Below are 23,226 nucleotides of genomic sequence, written 5' to 3' on the forward strand. Positions count from 1 at the left end.
AAGTAACTAATAGTAACATAATAAAATATTATGAAAATAAACTTTAGAATAACATGCAGTGATGAATCGTGCACAATAAGACTTTATTAATTAGGGTGAATTATATTTTCAGCTTCTCTCTAAGCCTGTCATCCTCAAGGATAGACATTATCCCTCATTTTCACTCATTAGGCCTGTGTTAATTTGGAGCCTGGGGCTGGCCACCACATGTCCAGCATTAGGCGCAGGTGTCGGGGAGAGCAGGTGAACAGAGGGCCCTAATGAGCTGCTGATCCTGGAGGAGCAGATGTGTAGCTCTATCTCACCTCAGCAGCCAGCTTCTTCATGTAGGGGTCGATCTCGTCCAAGAGGTTGAAGCCCTGCTGGAAGAGACTGTACTGAGCCTGCATGAAGGACAGCATCTGTGGAGGAGAGCAAAGAGTTAACACTGAAAACTACGGAGGAGGAGACTGCTGGTTTATAATGGCATTTGAACCCACTTACCGAATCCAAAATTTCAAATTTCTTTTTGGCCTGAAGAACATTGATCTGAGAAAGATATCAAGAGAAGAGCACAGGCATTATTAGTATGTGCTTTGAACAAAAGGGATTCAAACCTACAACCTTTGGTTACCAACCCACTAAGCCATTTCACCACAAAGCTGTTATTTATGATACAAACTAACCATTTTTGGCAGGGCAGAATCATGGATCCTGAGACTTTTAGGGCCCCTGGCAGTGGCCCTCAATTCATTCTTGTCACTTTTATCCCACAATAAGTTGTAGTCTTTTTAGACTTTAGATTGGGAAAACAAGCTATTCATGTGTCTAGTTTCATATGTCAGTGATCACACATGACCCTGCTCCACACAGTGGCCATTAGAGACACTACAGCCTATTTTTGTCCCGATGCATTAACATATTAAATATATTTAACAGCCTCACGGAACAGAAATGGTCTCAGATATAAATTTAAATTAAACTTATGACACAACATAATGGCTACTCGCCATTTCTCTATAGTAAATGAAAAGCCCATCATTTTGCATTTGGTATTTTACCTAAACAGCTTTTATGGAGAAGGAAAATTAAATGTTTGTGGCCTAAATTTAACAAACAAAATTAAAGAACTGCAGTGTAAATATATATTTTTCTGAGTTGAAATACTCTTTTTTGAAAAATGTCCCACACTGTAAAAAATATGACCAATATGTTATGGCAAAGTGTTTTTATTTTACTTAAACTTATCAAAATAAGTTAAGCAATTTTGAGCTTTAAATTGTAAGTTGTACAAGATTTATTTATTTTTTTAAGTCAGTTTAATGTAATTTAAGTTTAAATGACTGACAAACTGTACAGTGAACAAATTTAAGACAGCAACTTATTTTTTAGAGTGCTTTTTTTTTTTTTTGTCTAACATTGAAAGTCGGTGGGGTCCAAAACAACATTGGACCCCACTGACTTTAAAAAAAAAAAATTGCGAATGATGTGAGGGTGATAACAATATTCAGATTTTTAAACTCTCCCTCTTAAAAATTCCTTGTTTTCATTGTTTTGGAGGTTTTCCAAATTTATATTTTACGTAATTTTATTGACATCATAATTCATCCAAAAATGAAAATTCTGTCATCATACACTCACTCTCTCAAGCTGTTCCATTTTTTTTTCTTCTTCTGCTGAACACAAAAAATAATTGTTGATGGTCCCCATTGACTTCCACAGTATTTGTCTCATTCTATGGAAGCCAATGGGGGCCATCAACTATTTGTTTACCAACTTTCTTCAAAATATCTTATTTATGTCCCAAACAAGAACAGCTAAAGGGAGGAGTAAATGATGACAGAATTTTCATTTTTGGGTGAACTATCACTTTTATTTTGAAATACCTGTAACACGTAGTCCAGGGCGAGGTGCCGGAAGCACTTCCGGGTGGTGATGAGGGTGCTGGTGGCCTCCTCCACCTCGTGCGGTTTGTTGCGTGGTGCCTGTGCGTTCTTCACCTGGGCGATCTCCATATCCTCCCGCACCTTATCAAACTGCTTCTTCGTCTCTTTAAACTTCCGAACATCCCTGCGTATTGACACATATAGAGACATGCTGCAGGGAACAGATGACAGAGGGCAGGAAAAGGCTTAAAAACAGAAACAAGGTCAGGAGAAAGAATAAAGGACTCACTCCTTCACAAAGTTATGCAGCTGTTGCTTCACAGATCTCTGGGCCTGGTCGAACAGGATCTGTGAGAGACACAAAAGGAAAGCAAATGTAACTTTGTCGAACAGAACAATATTGAATGGAATGGTATTTTGTATAAATTGGGGGGAGTGGAAAGAGGCGGGACTTGTCACAGATGTTTTCTAATTGAGTAGGTATGATGTAGTGCAGCGGTTCTTAATCCTGGTCCTCATGTTCTGCACAATTTTTGTTTCTCTTGTTGTTTCAGAGGTTTGTTCCATTCAACCGTAAGTGCCCTGCGAAGTGGACATCGCAGTGAACACTGAGTAGGGACCATGTCAGTCAAAACACAGTTCATTCATGGAGCTCTCTTTTAATGAGCTGGTGATTTGAATCAGGTGTGTTAAACGAGAGACATGCAAAATACGAGGACCAGGATTAAGAACCCCTGATGTACTGGTGTGTCTTTGTGAATGAATCCTTTAAGCGGACAGATTCTTCTTGTTCATTTCGACACTTCATTGGTCAACAAAATGGACAATCATTCAGTTGTTCAATTCAGCATGTGATTTAATCTAGTTCACAGGTTAGTTTTGTGAACAATTCAATGACTCTTAAACTTATAATACTAAACGACACTCACTTGTCGCCACCTACTGGCATAACAATGTAATGTTTTTTTTTTTGTAAGAAATAAATACTTTTATTCAGCAATGACATGATGAAGCTGTTCTTTCGAACATTCTATTCAAAGAATCCTGAAATTTAACTGTTTTGAACATTGATAATAGTAAATGTTTCAGCACAATGATTTCTGAAGGATCATGTGACACTGTAGACTGGAGTAATGATGCTGAAAATTCAGCTTTGATCACAGGAATTGATTACATTTCAAAGTATATTATAAGATATTCAAACATTTTAATATTTCACAATATTCATATTTTGGTCAAATAATGGGGACTTGGTGAGCAAAATCAATAGTTATTTATTAGTGTCATTACTCAATTACAGTCCAGCGCACTACAGAGACTGCTAGAGCAATCCTTCACATATACGTATTGAAAACAAACAATTAGACCTAAATGTGAAATAAAATAAAAAAATGTAAACTAGTGTAAAAAATTATACTCAGTTAGGACCAAAATCTAAAATTATGCCATCATTTCTGTGCCTGAAACCAGTTTTTAGTTGGTAGCAAGCAATAGTCAGCCAAAGGCTTTGAATCATTCTGGCTGTAGGCTAGTTGAATACTAAGGGTGCACTTCTCTGAAATCACCAGCAGATGGCAGAGCAGATGCAGGTCTGTTCCTGTAAACCCAAAAGACTGCACCAGATCCCCACACCCATCTCTCATCCTCTCACAGTCGGTCATGGTGGGCTACTGCAAGTCAAGGGTTAAATAGGTCGCAGATGCATTGTACAGGATGGGTGCTGGGAGACAGTGGTTGTCCACCATCTTCCAGGACACGAAAGTCAAACACAGTGTCATGCATGAGAATACAATCTGCACATGCTAATGGAGTCAAGCCCTGGGGGTCTTGCAAGTAAGGTCGCAAGATGAAGAGAGTCCGTCACTGTGATCATACATGATGTCAGCAGAACGAGACTAGAGGGAAAGCTTTACGCTGCAATCATCTCAATTCTGGTCACAAACACAGCAGCTTTATGGCAGCGATAAGCTGCAACGAGAGCACATGTGACAGAGCACATCACATGGAACAGGAGGGCAACATGTCTTGAGGGTAAAGCTGGCATGTGAGGGAGCAAGAGAGAGGGAGTACAGGGAAAAGCAGAAGCAGAAAAGCTTAGACATTTGCATTTTGCTTTTTGTTTCATCAATTCCCAGCCTTTGCATTTTGCAAAGGACTAGACTAGAATCAGCGTTTTCCATCCAACCTCCTCAAATGTCCCAATTCTCTCATCAGTGATGTTTGCTAAGTCAAGCATCATTGTTACTGCTGCTCAGACTTAGAGATATGAACATTCCCTGAACCCTTATACCTAAAGATTACATTTACACTAAATTTCAGCTTAGTATAAACCAGATTTTTCTCTCTACAGATTTACGCTCAGCTCACACTAATTAGTTTGTCTATAAGGTGGCAACACTGACCCAACAGTAACAACTCAACACTATAGAGTGTAAAAAAAAAAAAAAAAAGATGGACGATCTCCACTTTCTTCCACCATAGTAATGATGTCATTAGGAGGCGGAGCCTGCACAGTCGTGATCATGAGGTGGAGCCACGGTATCAAGTATCAAATAAATACAACAAATTAAAGAAATCTCTCTGAAATCTCAAACTGAGGCTTTGCCTGTGCTCTTTCTATTTAGAATGAGAGGCAACCACTGCATTTTAATCACAATCCAAACAAAGATGCTGCATAGATGCAGCATGAGCAGTTTTTGAGATTGTATTATTTCGAAATTTTAAGCAAAAACATAGTGGTCTGATTTTAGCTTTGTGTAATGATGCTACACACAACATCTGAATGAAACAAAAACAGCAGGTGTGCTGCATTAAAACGCAAACTCACTCTCTGCCAGCAGGTGGCGCTTATGGAACAGCAGTGATACAGGATTTCCTTACTTACTGCTGTAAACACAGCAGCACTGCACAACACTGTAGCACTGACTAAACAACTATAGCATTTTCTTCATATTAAAGTCTAATTAAAGAGTTCAGAGTGCGATAACTATGTTGAACACTGTTCAGTACCCTACTGTGAGAACTCTGCATTTCATCCTCTAGCCTTGTTTTACCCCAGATCTTCTGTAGCATGAGCATCACTGATGGCGTGACCTCAGGTGACAGTCTAAGAAAGACTGACTGTACGTGACTCAGAGAGAGACTGAGGAAGATCTGAATGAGCCGAGTGTGTGAGAGGAGGTTTAATCGTGCCCTGTAGCCCAACGTATAGTGTCCCTCAGAAAGCACAGGCCTTTTATGTAACGCCAGAGAGCTAAGAGTCAGTGAAGCTTCACAGTCACTGAGATGGAGAAGAGAGGAGGCTCTGCAAGCCCTTCAGCAGTGGACCAAAAGAGGATGAGAGAACGGAGGAAAGAATGAAAGCATTAAATGGGAACTTCTTCAACTTCAGGCACTTTTATGTCTCAGGGGTTGATGTTTATTAAATGAACACAACAAATACATTTTAATAAGCTTTTGTTCGTTATATACAGTCAAACCAAAAATTATTCACACACCAGAAATCTTATCTTTTTACTCATTTATGTAAGTGAGGATAGCAAAATAAAGTGAAATGTGACATATTATACCCTCAAATTCTTCATACGGTGGACAACCAGTAAAATTGATAGAAATTTGGGACCAAAAACTTTGACCTGACTAAGTGTTTTTCTTTAATTGCTAATGCAACCTTTTTACACCACAGACTGAACAAAATTAAGCATTGCTTGGTAATTGGTTGACCTTAATTGGTATTATCTAATTGTGTTTAAATGTAACAGCTGCATAATTTTGGTTGATTGTAATCCATTACATACCTTTCCATCAAGAATTTGTTCTGACAGAATTTAACTCTGTGTTGGTCATATTTTACTACCATTTTCGAAACTATAGCAAATAAACTGTGATAATGTGAGAAATGTTGAAGGTGTCTGAATACATTTTGGTTTGACCATATATCATTATGCCATTTTCGGAAATTTTTAGTAGTCAAATTAAAGGGATACTCCATCGCAAAATGAAATTTGCGTAGCGCCATTTTGGCAAATCTGAGCAGTATGCAGGCGGCGTACACTCTTCTGTATCAGCCGCACCACAAGAATACATTTTTTTTTGTATATTTACGCTTTGGTTTGAATGAAAACAGTGCATTGGCACAACGCGGCTGACACAGAAGAGCATAAGCCGCCTGTGTACTGCTCCGAATTGCCAAAATGGCGCTATGCTGATTTGGAGAGACACAGAGGAGAGGAATTGTTGAATAAAGTCATTATTTTTGTTTTCTTCGTGTATAAAAAGTACTTGTCGTCACTTCATAATGTTACGGTTGAATCACTGATGGCAGACTATTCTGACAATGCTTTTCATACTTTCCTGGACCTTGACACTGTTATTTATTTGGCAGTCTATGGGACAGTCTTCAAGCCTCCCGGTTTTCATCCAAAATATCTTAAATTGTGTTCCGAAGATGAACAAAGCTTTTACGGGTTTGGAACGACATGGGGGTAAGTGATTAATGACAAAATTTTCATTTTGCGGTGGAGTAACACTTTAAATATACTAGTAAAAGAGTGTTTTTAAAACTTAAATTTTCTAAAAGTCCATCATTGAAGAAGCACTAAATACAATACAGGTTGAAGAGAATGTCTGACAGTCCCATCCAAATGTTCCAAACTGGCACGGGGAATATCAGATGGTAACCTCCTTTTCTTTGGAGCGGTAATGGAAGTGACACACTTTGGAGGCAGACAGCATGTTCAGCACTTGGCTGCAAGGTGTTGGAATGGTCTGCATGTGACTCTGAACTGCCTGCTCAGCTTTTGACTTCCTGCATATAAAAAAAAAAAAAAAAAAAAAACTGTTCCATTCGAGAACACTTTACAGAGCCCGGCCTCCAAACGGCTGGGCAGTTCATGAACTGTATACTTAAATTAGTTTAATTCAAAAAATGTGTTGCAGAAAGCATGCTGAAACATCGCAGGAAGAGAACAAGATCAATAACTCTGGTCAAAGGGTTCTGTGCTGCTTTCAAGTGGAAACAAAGCAAACTGGCTTTCAGACCCTCAGTTGTGGTAAAACAAAAATGAAAATCTTGAAATGATAAAGAGTATTAGCCGATTCTTACTTCTCGAAATGTGCATGTTACATAATGGAGCAATAGTCAAGTTCTGGAGATTTTATCAGGAAGTAAAGAGCAAAGTTGATGCCCTCAAAGGCAACTAACAACTGCAGTAAAAGTTGTATACGTCTTTAGCGAGCGTTGTGGTACTCTTGTGAACGTGCGTCGAAGACTGACACAAAAGAAGAAATTGTTGAATAAAGTCATTATTTTTGTTTTCTTTAAGCACAAAAAGTTTTCTTGTAGCTTCATAACATTACGGTTGAACCCCTGATGTCACATGGACTATTTTAATGATGTCCTTACTATCTTTCTGGGCCTTGAACGTGTCAGTTGCGTTGCTGTCTATGGAGGGTCAAAAAGCTCTCGGATTTCATCAAAAATGTCTTAATTTGTGTTCTGAAGATGAACGAAGGTCTTATGGGTTTGGAACGACACTTGTGTCCTTAATTACCTGCAAGTAATTAATGACATCATTTTCATTTTTGGGTAAACTGTTCCTTTAAGTTTAACAATATAAAAAAATTTTCCCAGGAAAAACTAACAGACTGAGACTTTGAACTTTGCCAACATCTGATAATGTTTCACAAATCCACTATAACAGAAAAGAACACATATTGAGAAATGACTCGTGATGAAATATATCATTTAAAAGCATCACAACTTAGAAGAAAAACATTAAGACTTCAAAACAAGCACTTTTAAATCAGGTTTCTCACACATGCCATGTCTCACTCCATTCCCTATGTTGTGAATCAAATACAGCACTAACAAGAGTCTAATTCCACTGAACACTGAAATAGGGCATATCCTCAAACTTACTCCGCGTCAGAGAAAATAAAAATCTATATTTTCAGGACATGAACCTACTGTGGTGAGCAGAACTCATTGGATGTCATTGACGACAAAATTGGTGCAATGCGTCTTGAGGCACATAGTTTAAAGTGCGCATATTTAAGATGTCTAGATGAATCTACCGAGAAGCAGTGCAGAGCTTGTTTGGCTGTGGGTATAACAGCACAGCTTCTGCAGGTGTGACAACACTCCTGTTATCACCTTTAAAATCACAGGTGAAAAATGTTCTCTCATTCCTATGGCCTCCTTTTACACTCCTCACGGCAAACAGATAATATCAGTAATTACACTCAGTGGGGAGGTAGTGAGGCGTCACTTCGACAGGATAGTTCAAATTACCACAATGTGTAAATGAATCCTGATTTAAATAAAATAATAATAATAATAATATCTGCCCTCCACCTTCTAGAGGCAGTGATTCACAGCATCCAGGGACTTGGCAGCGAAGGGCGTCCTGGATTTATGAGGCAGGCAGATTAGATCCAGAGTAAAATGGCCAGGCTTCAGATTTATAGAGTGGCAGGTTAACAGCTTTGACCCGAGAAAAACAGGAGAGAGCAGGAACAAGAGGAGTTAATTAAAGTAATGTTCTTTCAGCACACAGGCTTCATCTGTCGTTCCTCACACAGACAGACAGCTGTGTGTCGGAATCAAGAAGCACTGTTGTTATCGTAACTCAAATTATAAGTATTACAAATCTTTTTTCATTACTTTGTTAAAGCTGAAATATTATATAAAATGAAATATAAAAATATTAATATTAGATGAAAAATGTAAATTAACAAAATTTAGTTTCCTTGGCAACTAACCAAAATAAAATAAGTGTAAGTACTAAAAATTTAATTACTAAAATGAAAACTGGAAGACAATGAAAAAAAGAAAGCCAAATAGTTTTTTTTTTTTTTAGATTTTAAACTAATAAAAATAAAAAAGCACACAATACAATTATTAAAATTAAGTAAAATTTGAATTAAAACTGAAAATATAAAAATAAAACCTAATTCATAATATTAATGATATATAGTATATATTATGCTATAATATTATATTATATATAAATATTATAAATATATAAGGCTGTCAAGCAGTAAGCACCATGCCAGACAAACAACAACAAAAAAATGTATTTTGCATTATTATTATTAATTTTCAAGATTTTAACAGTTTTATTTAATTTTACATTTTTATTATTAACAAGTGTACTACCAAAGTAGTGAAATTATGTTTACTATATTTAACTATAAAAGATTACAAATTTGTCCATTTAAAAACATTTAAGAAATTAAGTTTAAGGGTGTGACCTTGACGTTTTTCTGATAAAGTGCATGAATTCAGTGTTCACCGCAGTCATGTCTCACAAAAACAGTTTATCACAAGAATAAACTGAGTCTAATTACCCATAAAAGCAACGAGGATGACGAAGAAACTCAGAGAACAAAGGCAACGTCGAACGGTTTCTGTTCAAATGCTGCTGATGCTACAATCAGGAAGGGATCAGCAGGCTTTGGCTGACAATTAAAAAGCCACACGTCCTTTACACCGCAGCCCTGGTATTTCCTCTTTCTTTAATAGTGAAGGTGGCTGTGGTAACAGGAGACATGTCGAGCTGTGGACACAGTGCCACTCTGTCTCTGTTTTCAATTACATGATCCTCAAGAACAGGAAAACACCCCAAAACTCCTGCATGATGACGCAACTCAGTCTCAGATGAACCAATATATGATTAAGGGTGGTTCACATGTACAAACCCTTTTATATTGATCTGTGGTGCTCAGGTTTGAATCCAGCTTGCAACATTTCCAATTCCATTCCTCCTTAAGTTCCTAAATATTTCCTGTCCTAACTATATTTACTTTTCAATAAAAGTGACAGAAAGGTCAAACATTATGAAACTCAACACAAGCCTGTGCACTAAGATGCCTTTTATGACTCTCCAAATGGCTTTTCTTAGAAAAAAAAAAGAAATCAAGCACATATGATGTTAAAAACAGCCCATGTAAAAAGATCCATGTTTTCATAATAATATGGTTTCATAATAAAACACCCATGAGAGAACTACAGGCCCCGCCAGGTTACGGTAACATGATGAATCACTATGACCTCGGACTGAAACGTGTGCATGTGGTTTTTGTTAAGGGACATGTGGCCATGCAGAGCGAGCCTGAGAGAAATGTGTCTTACCAAGTGATAGTTAACGATTTCCTGAAGGCTCTCGCCACACTTTTCAAGACATCCCTGAAATTAAACAAATATTTTAAAAATCAACACAGCTCATGACGGTCTGACTATTACATGAGTCATTCAGAAATGAATACTTACTGAGATCATCTCCTCTTTTTTGCAGTGGTGAGACAGGTCTCGAATGCCGTTGACAAAGAGTTTATTGGCACTGATGTACACACGACCCGCTTCGATCATCCCGCTGCATAGCTTCACCAGCTGATGGACAGAGAGAGACAGACATACACAATTATATTTATAGAGATTGAGTCGATTTCTGCTTCTCTCCATTTACTAAGTATAGTCACCTGCAATATTTGCATGCTGGTTATTCATCCTGGAAACAAGCTTTTCTGAAGGTGATGATACACAGGGCAACTTTTCGAGCAATGTTGCTTGGGCACTTTCCCATTGAGAATGGGCAATACATTTTTATCTGGATACTTTAGATCGTTTGTGTAATAAGAATTAACAACCATGATTATATTTAGATTCAGATTTTTTTTATTATACGATTATATTTTTAATTATATATATGGTTATATTTTTATTATATATGGTTATATTTTTGATTACATGATTATATTTTTGATTATATATGATTATATTTGATAATATAATTTTATAATTTTAACTTTCGTGAAAGCGCATCCTAATCTGACACAGAAGAGAAAAAAATAGCTGAATAAAGTTGCTATTTTTTTTTTTTTTTTTTTGCGCACAAAAAAATACTCGTAGCTTCATAAAATTACAGTTGGACCAGTGATATCAAATGGACTATTTTAATGATGTCCTTACTACCTTTCTGAGCCTTGAAAATTTCAGTTATGTTGCTGTCTATGGAGAAAGCTCTCGGATTTCATCAAAAATATCTTAATTTGTGTTCCGAAGATGAACGAAAGGTTTTTACGGGGTTTGGAACGACATGAGGGTGATTAATGACAGAAATATCCCTTTAACTATTACAGTGCAGCCCTAAATTTTTTTTATATTGATTACCATTTGTGTAGCCTAGACATAGTTTTACTACAAATACCAAGATTAAACTATGGTCAGTGTAGCGAAACCATGGTTAATTTGTTTGGTTAATGTTTTTTGACTTTATTTGTAGTAAATTTGTGTTAAAGAGAATTGATTTAGACTTGATTTATGTTTTTTTTATGTTGTTATACATTAAATGCTAATGCTATGCTATCCTAATGCTAGGCGGAAATCTTTCTTTTCTTATTATATAAATGGACAATTACAAAACACACAATGAGCTAATGTGAGAATGGTCATGCGTAGCACATATGGCAGTGAACATGTACGTTTGTTTTGAATCAGCTTGCATATGAGGCTAATGGAGGAGAAATTTCAAAAGAGTCAACTAACATGTTAATATTTAATGCAGTCCTACAGCACGAGAACCCAAATTTGGTTTATTATTATTTACAATTTTAGCAGCAGATGAAACGATTAAACATCAGGACTGCCTATGCATAGGGTCCAGAATCTTGTGCAACGCCCCTGCTTGTATGCAGCTTTGGAAGCTTCTGCTAACACCCTGAAGCAGCAGAGACCTGCAAGACTGCAGTTCCCTGATGTAAATGTTCAGCATCCTAATGCTTAAAGTGCTTCTCTCTCGAATTCCCCTAATCCTGTGTGGCGTACGAGCTGGGATTCAGCTCGTGCACATTTGTTATGCTGTTTTATCCAGGCAGTAATGCACTAGTGCTTAGTAAGCTGAAACGTCTCAATTAAACAAGGCAAAATTATTTCAAACAGAGTTTATTCATACCTTATCCAGCTTAGCTTCTATTTCCACAACATCAGTCTCAACTTCATCGATATTCGCCCTGCAGAGACACAAGAAAAACACATTATTCATTAGATCATAGATATATCAAAGTCATTACCGATGGGTTATATCAAAGGATAAACAAAACCATTCAAATTTTGTGATTATTTTTTCGTACAGATATTGTGATTTATTAACCAATAATATCATGAGATTTTTGGGGGAGTAACACTGACATTTTACACATGAGACCATAAAAAGACATTCATATTTTTTTCTAAAAAGTTGTTATGAATTTCACCATGTTTTTTAGACAAAATGCATTTAACCACTGCTCAAACTCAAGATAAGTTTGTATATTGAGGAATCTTGGCAATATTTAAATACAATAAAAAATGAGATGCATAAACTCAGATTGAGGTTTACGATCCCAAAAGAAATACAAAACCTGTGCTAATCAAAAAGAAAGGGTGACAAAAAATATTAAATCCGATATTAGGTAATAATGCCGATGTCAATGACCTACAGTTGATCCCAGAGCCTATTTGTAGCCGATATAGATTGACACTAGAAAAACCGTATCAATTTACATCTTCACACTATCTGAAAGCCTTCTTAATCCAGTTTAGATTCCAGCTAAAAGCTATTGCTCTTAGTCAGCTCACCACAGTTGGTGCATGTTTGAAGAAACACTGAGGTTTTCCCTCTATCACGTTAGCTAACTCAAGCGGGGCCGAGAGGAGTCCAGGCATCAAGCATGTGTGTGGCTCTGCTTTCAGCCTTGCACACGTATCCAGTGTACTGTTTATCACACAGTAATCTTTCTATAATTCGGTAAATATCAAAAAGTACCACAGTATTGCCATTGCTGTACTGGTACTACAGTAATTGTTTGTAATGAAATTCTCTCAATTTTTGGTCAAAAACTATTTTGCCACTGGTAAATAAACTCAAAATCACAAATCTGTATCTTATCTGTGAGGAAGTATGAACAAACACTTGAACAGTCACACTATGTGGACATTTTGATGCTCAGATTTAAATTTCAGTAAATGTTGCTTTACTTTTAAAGTACTTGTATAACAATACAACTCCAGTTTTGATTTGCTGAGCCACATTTGAAGTGGTTTATTCAATTCTAATGTAACAGTCTGGTTCTGGAGGATAAAAATTGAAAACATACCTGCTGTGAGCTATGAGGCTGTTAATCAACGGTATATGCTTTTTATTTATGAAGTAATCATGTTTAAGAGCAGAATTCCTCAGTAACCATCCAATGAAGCACTGCATATATTCAAATTTTTGTTTTATATACAGTTTATACACCATTAATATTTTAAATCAATTGTTTTATATTTCTCCACCATTTTTAGTTGTCATTTGCAATGCTTCATGGGATTGTAGTTCTTTTCCTTATTGAAGCTGTTAATTATACAAGCATATAACCTTTTTTTTTATTTTTATTTTTTATATGATTTAATGATTTTTGCTTTTTGCGCCAAATTAAATTTTGTAATCTTATGACCTCATAGCTGGCTGGTTTGTTTCATAGCTTATAACTCTTTTATTAAGGATTTTTTAAAGGTCCTTATGGAAAAAATAATTGCAGAACAAAGGCTACTGAAAAAGTGGGTGGGCATTAATGCACTATATTAATATATCAAGAATTGATTGGATTTGGAGTCTCCAAAAATACAGTGGGGCCAAAATGGTGGAAAAATTATTTTTATGGTATAATTTGCAGTAATAAACATTGCTTTCAAGATTTAATTTTGACATATTAATAAAGTAACATTTGTTGAACATTTATGCCTACATGCCGCTTACCATCACTTTCTACTGTTAAATCACAGTAAAGAGCAGCATGTCATGGCTTATTGCTTCATTACATAGATGAAAGTCTGAACAACAAAAAACAAGTAATATCAGCCACCCATTTGTCTGGATATGCCTCTTCTTGTTGATTTGACAACCTTCTGCTTTGGAAGATACTCTCAGATTGTGTTTCTTGGAAAACTTGACGCCAAGCTCTAATCATTTATGCCATCTCTGGCCACATGAGAGTTTGTCCCTAATGCACCGCTGGCCTCCTGGGGCCGCTCAACCATCAGCCCAAAACGCACCCACACGAGGAACAAACACTTAAAAACCACAGGACCACAGGCTGAAAGGTCAGTTGTCATGGCAACCCCTTAAGTGGGGCACAGAGGTCGCAGTGGGGGGCTTCGGCTCTGCTTGTGTGTGGATACTAACAAGACATATTGTCATGAGTCATGAGCAATCCATACTTCACAGACCTACATACACACATAGACACAATCCCATTTAAACACCTCTGTCATCTCTGCTGCAGACACTAGCATTCTGGGACAGACTGATGAGCAGCTTTAAGTCATTTTAAACACTTCAGTGCTGCAGCTAAACAGATGGAGAGAAAACAGCCAACAGTAAAAGTCAACTGCAACTGGTCAATTTAGTTCAGGAACAGACTGACAACTGCAATCTGTTTCTGTATGCAATTCATATATAATCCATAAATTACTTTGATAACACCTCTTCTACGATGAATGCAAAAGTTTTACTAGCGAATGCAAAATTTGGGAACACATTATTTTAAAGAGAACAAAAAAGTTTTCCAAAAGAAAACTTGTGGACAATTTTTTTGCGACTTAATGCAAAGTTTCTCTGGGGAACACAAATGTTTTGCAAGCAAATGCAAAGCTTCTCATTGAAACAAATTTTAGCAAATAAATGCAAACATTTTGAGAGTGAATGCAAAGTTTCTCTGGGGAACGCAATGGTTTAGCAAGAGAATGAAAATGTTTTGTGAGTGAGTGAGCGAGTGAGCGCAAAGCTTCTCAGTAGAATGTGAATGTTTTACGAGTAAATGCAATGGTCTTGCGAGAAAACAAAAATGTTTTGCAGGCAATTGCAAGGCTTCTTGGGGGAACGCGAATGTTTTACGAGTGAACGCGAATGTTTTGCAAGTGAATGCAAAGTTTCTCAAATTTAGTAATTAATAAATGAGGATATTTATACCCTGAAAAATATATTTAAAAACATTTTTGAAAGTAATAACTAAGATGCATACATTTTTTACTTTTTGATTATACCACATCACATTTTCAGAGTCATTTACTGTAACTTATTCTTTCTTAACCATATGAAACCACCATGAATACAAAGAGAAGACTCTAAGAACCTGATTAGAACTAGATTTTTTAAAATCATTTTCTTTATTTTGGACACTAATTAGTCATTGACCCATTGGCTCTTAGCAATGCCAGAGGACATTATGAGAGCCAAGATGCAGTATTCAAACTGTGCCCTGGTTCGGGTCTCAGTGCTGACAAATCTATCAAGGGAGAGGGAGAGTTTGGAGCTGCAAAGCCAAACGCTAGTCGTGCAGTCAAAAACAGCACTTACAATGGGTGTGGACCATCACTGAGAGCATCTCTTGGACTAATCACAGAGGCTGATGCTACAGTATTATGCAATAACCTGTTAAAAACAAAACTCTCAATGTGCATTTGTAATGCAAGAACATCCTTATTTTTGTTCTGAGGATGAGTGGTCAGGCTTCGTTGTTCAGCCTCAACAGTAACCACACTCATGAGCGTTGGGCTCCATATGAACTGTGATGAGTGGCAAGGATGCCACATTCACATGATCTATTGTTAGAAAGACCCTGAGCACGTACAAACATCTGAATTAGTCCTTCATGTTGCCCAGCAGGTGGGCTTTTCCAGTGTGTTTAGGTACTTACTCCTAAAACACCCCTGGCAGCTGCGGCAGCTTCAACTAATAGAATTAAATACACGCTAACAGGTATTAAGGGGAGGATAACATGGAAAAATCATATTTTCTTTGCCTTTTTAAAGAGTCATGTGTATAATAATTTCAAAGCTCACTCCACACAGACCATTTATTTGAAACAAAGGGTACAAAATGTCTCATTTAGACAGTGTCACGTGTCACATTCACAAGCAAATTACAATATGACTGTCAAAATGTATCAACTGATATGTAATAGCAGCAACCAGTCCTGATGAACAACAGTTCAAATTATACTAAGTGGAGGTTAACCAGTCATAAAAGAGGCCATCTTAAATGTACATTGTAAAGATATAAAGGCACAACTAAGGTGTATATCTTCTATACAATAATATCATAATTGTTGTTTCAATGGTGTGCGATCTGACAATATCTGATACATCCCTAAAACCAAATTAAAACACAACCAGAAAATGCTCACATACACTGCATGATGCAGACTAGAATACCATGTGTGCGCATTTGATTTAGTCTATTAAAATTCATATAGATTTCCCCCAAAATTCGAGATATGGGGCAAAAATGTCCTTGTATGACTTTGTCTTTTACATTCATATAATCAAATATAGTTAATCAATATTAACTATATATAACAATATATAACTCCTTTTCTCCAAAACAGCACGACTACAAATATGATATTGCTTTTCAATAAACAAGGATCTAATATTAAGTGACTTTCATTTTAGACACAATATAAGTATTCAATGCTTTGTTTTGGAAACATTAAAACTTTAATAATATTATTAATATGTATGTTTTAAATGTAACACGCTCGCTTTAAATACTTTGGTCAGTTCACAAATAATGTCTGCAATTTTATATTAATTATTTGAAAGAATTAAAAGAGTCTTATTGTATTCATGTTGTATTCAACTGGTCAAGATTGATTTATTTAGAAAATAAGTAATGCAATAATTCTGAGAGAGAGTAATTAGTACAGTAATTATTTTAGATTCAGGACACACCTTGACTAACAGTATCAGTGAATTCCAGAAAAATATGACAGTGTCTCAGTGCTGCCTGCAGATACAGAAGTTAGTTAATTTTGTTTAGCACAGGATCTTGGGGGCAGTATGTTGCCATGATACCATGAGTCCAATGACATGATATCACAGTTTATGAGACAATATTTCTCATTTACAGCAACTCGAGAGCTTTAGACCATCTGCTGGTGCACTGATCCAACACCTCACCAATCTGTCACATTTGATGCATTATTAAATGTGATAATGTTGTCAAAGACACTGACATAATTTACATTTTCATAACTTGGGAATGTTCTAAAAGATGTCATACATTTATGATGTCGGGTGTGTCCAGAATCCTCACTGCCAAAGACAAAATGTTTCATTTCTAGGCCTATTTTTAATTTCAAATCCACTAGATCACAAAAGCACTAACTTCATGGTCAGATGAGGGATTTTTGGGTGGATGCCTAGACTGCAAGGTCACACACATCCAGCTATGTTTGCATGTATGTGTCTGTTCAGAAGAGACGGGACACTTAACCCTGCGTTCTAACCATTATCTGGTTGGACAGACTGGCTCCGCCCCTTTTCTCTGGGATGTGTCCTGTTGACGCGAGTGAGTGGCCGGACACTGGTGTGATATTGGGGGGGGGGGTGTCTTTCATCGTCCATGCAGCCTCCCATCCATCCATCCATGCATTCATCCGCAAGCTATTCTTAGCCCCACGCGAGCGTGTGTATGTGCGTGCATGTGTGTAAGCATCACATGAGTCTGCGCTCATAACTCTCCGCCTGACATTTCAGATCAGCCCTGAGGTGAGACTCAGAGGCCTGGAGTTTCTTCATTAAAACAGCACTGTGGCCAAACCCACCGCATTATATGTATCTTTCAGCTTCAGGCTACAATGATCTAAAGGCGACAGTTTAACAAAGCAAGCACTCATAACATTGGAAACACTGCTGGGTGCAGATGGGTGTAAAACATGCACAACATTTTAAAGACAACACAAATCATGAATAATGAATCAGTCTGTTATGATCATCCATGAACTGATCATTTTAAGCCAATGTAATTTTTTTTTTCCATGTTCAAATATTTTCTTTTCTCTTTTCCATTTCATTTTAAAATGCAGGATAATTTTCTTGAAAATGTAACACTTTTTAGCTCATCCTTTTAGATTAAACAGCATCCTTGCTTATTTATTTATCTGTTCGTTTGTTTGTAGACATGTCTAATATTACAAAAAATCCCAGAACTTTATATGAATCAAAGAATCCTGAAAAAATGTCTCATGGTCTCCACAAAAAACAATAAGCAGCTGTTTTCAACACTGATGATGATAATAAGAATACAAATAATACGAGGAATATGAAGAAGAATATATGAGCAGCAGATCAGCATATAAGAATGATTTCTTCTTCATGTGACACTGAACACCAGAGTTTTGCTATCAAAGGAGTAAAATGTAAAAAAAATAATATTTATTAATACATTTTACATTTTGTTGTTTAGAGAGAAAAACTTTGATTCCAATTTTATTGACTGGTATATACACAAACATGCATTACATCTTACATTAACAATAGCAATAATAACAATATAATCAAATGAATAAAATCAATTTCTTTAATGATTTCTCAAAGAACAGATCTCTATCTTTTAATCAGCTAAAATCAGAGAGACAGTTCTGTTTTGACTCTTACCGCTCAGTTTGCATGATCTTGATTTTTACTGTCCAACACAAGCTGACTGTGAGTCATGTGACCTCTAAGAGCGTGAAACAGCCAAACACAGCTGCGTATATGTCTTCTATATATGAAGGATGCACTCAGATGTGGGGATTTATAAAGACACCTGTGCGTCTACTAAAATGCTACGCTGTGTTCGAGGTCTTAGCTCAGTTAAGCACATTCCCTGAGCTGCTTCCGCTCACAAAGCCTGGACTGTTAGCAAACAAACTCAATAGGCCAACACAAGGGCTGTTTTCATCCGCTGAATGACTGGGGCCTTCAGGACCCACAGCAAACGGATCACTGAATATCTATCTGTGTCCACATGTGTCCGATATTTACAGGCTTTACTTTATAAGCAACCATAACAACAAATGTGAGGCACTTTATCTGCAAAACTGAAAGAACAGAGGATCTTTTTTCCGAGTTGGAGACGCAGACAAATTTGTTTGGTTTCACAACAACTGGTTGGTTCGGGTGCACAATGCCTTCAGCTAAAATAGAGGGTTTTGCATGTGCTCACATTCTTGATTCAACATTTGCTCTAAATTATCAAATTAAAATGATTTCTGAGGAGGTTTCATTTATTGAACATGCAAGAATGATTGTTTGAGGTAAACCGTTGATATTTAAATGATGCAATATGTGTCAAATTATGCATTTTTTTTTTAAATGTATGGTATCGTTCCACTCTTGACTTACAGCACAGTTATATAAAAACAGAGTTTGTGCCAAGTGTGACAGCCATTGAAATGGTCATTACAGCTTGGCTTTGCACTGTCCCTTTTTCTGTCAGCCAAGCAATGACTGTGTCAAATTATATACAAGCTATTTTTTTCCTTTCCCATCAAATTCTCAGCTTGATAGAGATGCCAGCTGGCAAATTGTAGAGAATTATTTAAAAGTGAATTATTCCAAGGACAGCATGAGGAACAGTCAAGTTTTCAAGGAAATTTGGGTGTATTTCAATGAAAGAGAAAGAGAAGCATATAGTAAAAAAATATAAAAGATTGCTCGCTGAATGGACATGCAATAACAACTATGATTGTTGTTTTTCACCCCTGTTAATTATAGCATCAGAAGATATAATGAAAAAACAAAGAGCCTTGAAATGTTGTCTAGATAGGCAGCACACTGGGTTTTTGACTGAAACCCAATCAGTATGTTTACATGCTCGCTTATCACGAGAAAGCTGCTTAAAGGGATAGTTCACCCAAAAATGAAAATTACCCCATGATTTACTCACACTCAAGCCATCCTAGCTGTATATGACTTTCTTCTTTCAAATGAATTTAATCAAAGTTAAAAAAAAGAAATAATAATAAAAAAATAAAAAAAATACCCTGACTCTTCCAAGCTTTGTAATGTTTTTGTATTTGTTTTTTTTAATATTTATTATGGTAGGTGCATCCATCCATCATAAAAAGTGCTCCACAAGGTTAATAAAGGCCTTCGGAAGCAAATCAAGGTGTTTGTGTACGAAAAATATCCATAATTAAAAGTGGCGCTCCAGGGGATTATGTAGGACGTACGTACGTAAACTCCAGAGAGAATGTGCTAGTCTCTCGAGAACCAAGTTTTGTTTACAGCAAAGGAAAAGCAGTCTCCTCTCGGCTTACATCAAAATCCTTGGACATCCTCATTTTGTACCTCTAATTCGTGACTAGTGATTTGTTTTGTTCTCTCTTCTGCACTTCCGCATTCGTCAGTTTTAACCGGAGCTTACGCGACATCTACATCATATGTTATCATGAACGCATGTATGAAAGTTAGCGGTAGCTAGAGATTATGAAGTCTATAAAGTTTTAAATATGGATATTTTTCTTAAACAAACCCATCAATTCATTTCAAAAGTCCTTTATTAACCCCCGGAGCTGTGTGGAGCACTTTTTATGATGGATGGATGGATGCACTTTAAGTCATTCACTGCCATTATAAAGCTTGGAAGAGCCAGGACATTTTTTTCTAACTCCGATAGTATTGTCTGAAAGAAGAAAGTCATGTACACCTAGGATGGCTTGATGGGGTAATTTTCATTTTTGGGTGAACTATTTCTTTAAAATACTAAAGTGGTGTTCGGGTTTGTCGTACTCTTTAACCCCACTTGATTGTAAAATGCTGCTTTTTGCAATAAGTCTAATTAAGATGTTTTAAGTGCATGTAAATGGTGTCAGTAAGTCACGACATCATGACGTTTGCTGCGTCACATTGCGCGTAAGATCAAGGACTCTGCGGGTGGCCATGTAGACTCACTAGCATTAACCTCCACATGTCATTGGAGTTCGTTTGATCATCCTGGTATTACACCGCCTTCTAAATCAGAGAGCGGCATTGAGAGATAATGACAAGTGTCTCACCCTCCAAACCCACAGAGAGCGTGAGAGTCTCCCAGATCATGCCGTTGTATTTCAACATGCTAACTGTAACATGAAGGTATGATCCCGTTTATCACCCCTTTAACTGGTCACACTGGGAGAAGCACGTAAACTGCGTTATAATGACTTTCAGATGGTGTAGAGGAAGAAAAGGAAGTGTCTTCAGCTGCACTGGATGACAGGATCAGATGCCGCCCATCAGCTGTACAGCATCTGTTAGTGAGGGTGTGTAGATGTCCTGTTTAATGGAGTGAGCTTTTCCCAATCCCCAAATCTTGGAACATGGGAAAAGGGGCCACAGGAGTTGGAGAAAATCCAGAGTTGAGAAGAAACGGCAGTTGCCAGATGTTCCCATCTGTCTTGAGCAACATCTTCTGTAGTCCAAGGTCTATGAGAGTCACTGTTGTGAGAAGTATTACCCTAGTCCACTTTGTGGAATGAGATCCAAAGGTGTTTTACCAAATAGTTCCCTCAGGAGCAGGACTGTTTGCTTGAGCGACAGTTCAGAGAAAAACCAACCCAAGTGCAAAGACCTCATTTGTGGTGAGAGTGAAACAAGTACTAAAAGTGTTGGCCAGGCTGGGTTTACTTTGGCCTCAATCTTTCCTCTGCAAACTGCAGGGGAGAAAATGGCACCTTTTCCCTAAGTGAGCTAAAGACCTATGCCAAGTATTAAGCAACACTACGTTAAACATCTGTACCGAGTACAAGATCTGTTCTGAGGCAAAAACACAAGCACTACTGTTTATACAGTACCATATTTTAACTGTTTTTATGGCTCTGTATTCCTGTTCCTTAATGTTCAAATATTACATCACTGTTTCACTGCCTACACGTTGCATACAGAGTACGTGTTGAACAAATAAGCATCACGCTTGTTCAGTCTGTCAGTTTTGTTTTCCTTTATACAATCACTAAGTTAAATTGTGTTGTAACATCAAGCTATACTTATATTGCACTATACATAAATCAAATCAATTACAAATAAAAGTGTCCACAATAAATAAGTGCAGTTCTAGTTTAATCTAGTTTAAAAAACCTGTGAAGTTTGCATTCATTTTGGTTTCAGAAGGTTTTGAAAAACATTTATAAAATTTTCAAGGAAAGTTGAAATGTGATTTCTTTTAAATGTCATACAGTGTGACTATCAAGTCATAAAATGTTTTCCTTGCGAGTCTCTAAAATTCTCTATAACATTTTAAATGCATTTTTTTAAGGTAAAATATTATTTTTACAAATATCATGAATTATTAATTCACATATGTCATTGAGTTTTTTGGGAGTCGCACCACCTGACATGACATTTCACAACCTGAACGAACCATGTCCTGTTATATAAATGTAAAATTAGGTCTTCTCTGTATTAATTTTCTTTTTTTTTTTTTTCATAATAGTTGCACCATATGACTTTGTTGGTTGCACCTCATGACTTTGGTATGGCAGTAAAGTTTTTTCAACCATTTGGCAAAATTTTAGGCAGGCAATAAAATCCCAAACTACGCAGAATTTCTTTGAAAGAACTTAGGGTCTCCTTAACCAACCTGGTACTCATAACCCGCGGTCACCCTGCAAGGAATTACAGAGCAGCACTGAAGACTCGACTCATCACATCCTGTACTGCTAATGGAGTCTGTCACTCACAGCCTCATCTGCAGGGTGAATAATCAAGTTGCTCCTGTAACGGCTACTGCTTTACATGGGAATCGCTTTTTAAGAGGATGTTGGGAAATGGTGTTTTTACTGGCTTGTTTTAGCAACCATAGTCTGGGAGTAAGTGAGATCAAACTGAAAAACCAGGCATGTTTTCTGCCACTGAAAACATTAACTTGTCATATCATATCTGATGGAGCCCCAACTGTCGAAGCTTTCTAGCCACTTTAAACCCAACATGCAATCTTATTTTCAATTGCTTGCTTTAGTTCTGCTGATGTGGAGCACCAAAAACCAATAATTACACCTGATCATAAGTCATAAATGTACTTTCGATGCAATTTATGGGGCTTAACAATACACACGACAGATCAACATGGCATAAGAATGCATGGAAATCTAAGAGTACTCAGGCCTCAGGTACTTGGTTATGTAACACGCAGCTTACAACATTATAGTTGTAATAATTATTATTATTTTTTTAAATTTAAAGAATTCTGGTGAATTAAAAAAAAAATAGTTTACCCAAAAATGAAAATTTGCTGAAAATTCACTCACCCCCACGTCATCCAAGATGTAGATGAGTTTTTTCTTCATTGGAATAGATTTGGAGAAATTAAATCACATTAAATCACGTTTGGATCCTCTGCAGTGAATGGGTGCCGTCAGAATGAGAGTCCAACAGCTGATAAAAACATCACAATAATCAACAAGTAAACCACAGCACTCCAGTCAATCAATTAATGTGTTTTGAAGTGAAAAGCTGTGCGTTTCATCATTAATACTTCATTAATGATGAATTATTATGAATTCATATTTTGGCCAGAAGCAATGGTTAGAATTTTGT

The 23,226-nt window shown here is 36.8% G+C and overlaps 1 protein-coding gene across 1 annotated transcript in view; it reads right to left on the minus strand.

Moving 5' to 3' along the window:
* The window catches only part of LOC109086139 (arf-GAP with coiled-coil, ANK repeat and PH domain-containing protein 3-like), a 77,741-nt gene that overhangs the window by 26,472 nt on the left and 28,043 nt on the right, over positions 1-23,226 (minus strand). Inside the window, exons 2-8 of the mRNA XM_042733656.1 lie at positions 11,819-11,876; positions 10,138-10,257; positions 10,000-10,053; positions 2,155-2,213; positions 1,866-2,049; positions 484-528; positions 306-401 (exon numbers count right to left, since the gene is read on the minus strand). Of these exons, the coding sequence (XP_042589590.1) occupies positions 306-401; positions 484-528; positions 1,866-2,049; positions 2,155-2,213; positions 10,000-10,053; positions 10,138-10,257; positions 11,819-11,876 (616 nt within the window). The remainder of the gene's footprint in view (positions 1-305; positions 402-483; positions 529-1,865; positions 2,050-2,154; positions 2,214-9,999; positions 10,054-10,137; positions 10,258-11,818; positions 11,877-23,226) is intronic.

Source organism: Cyprinus carpio, chromosome B11, assembly GCF_018340385.1.
Source record: "Cyprinus carpio isolate SPL01 chromosome B11, ASM1834038v1, whole genome shotgun sequence".
Classification (NCBI taxonomy): domain Eukaryota; kingdom Metazoa; phylum Chordata; class Actinopteri; order Cypriniformes; family Cyprinidae; genus Cyprinus; species Cyprinus carpio.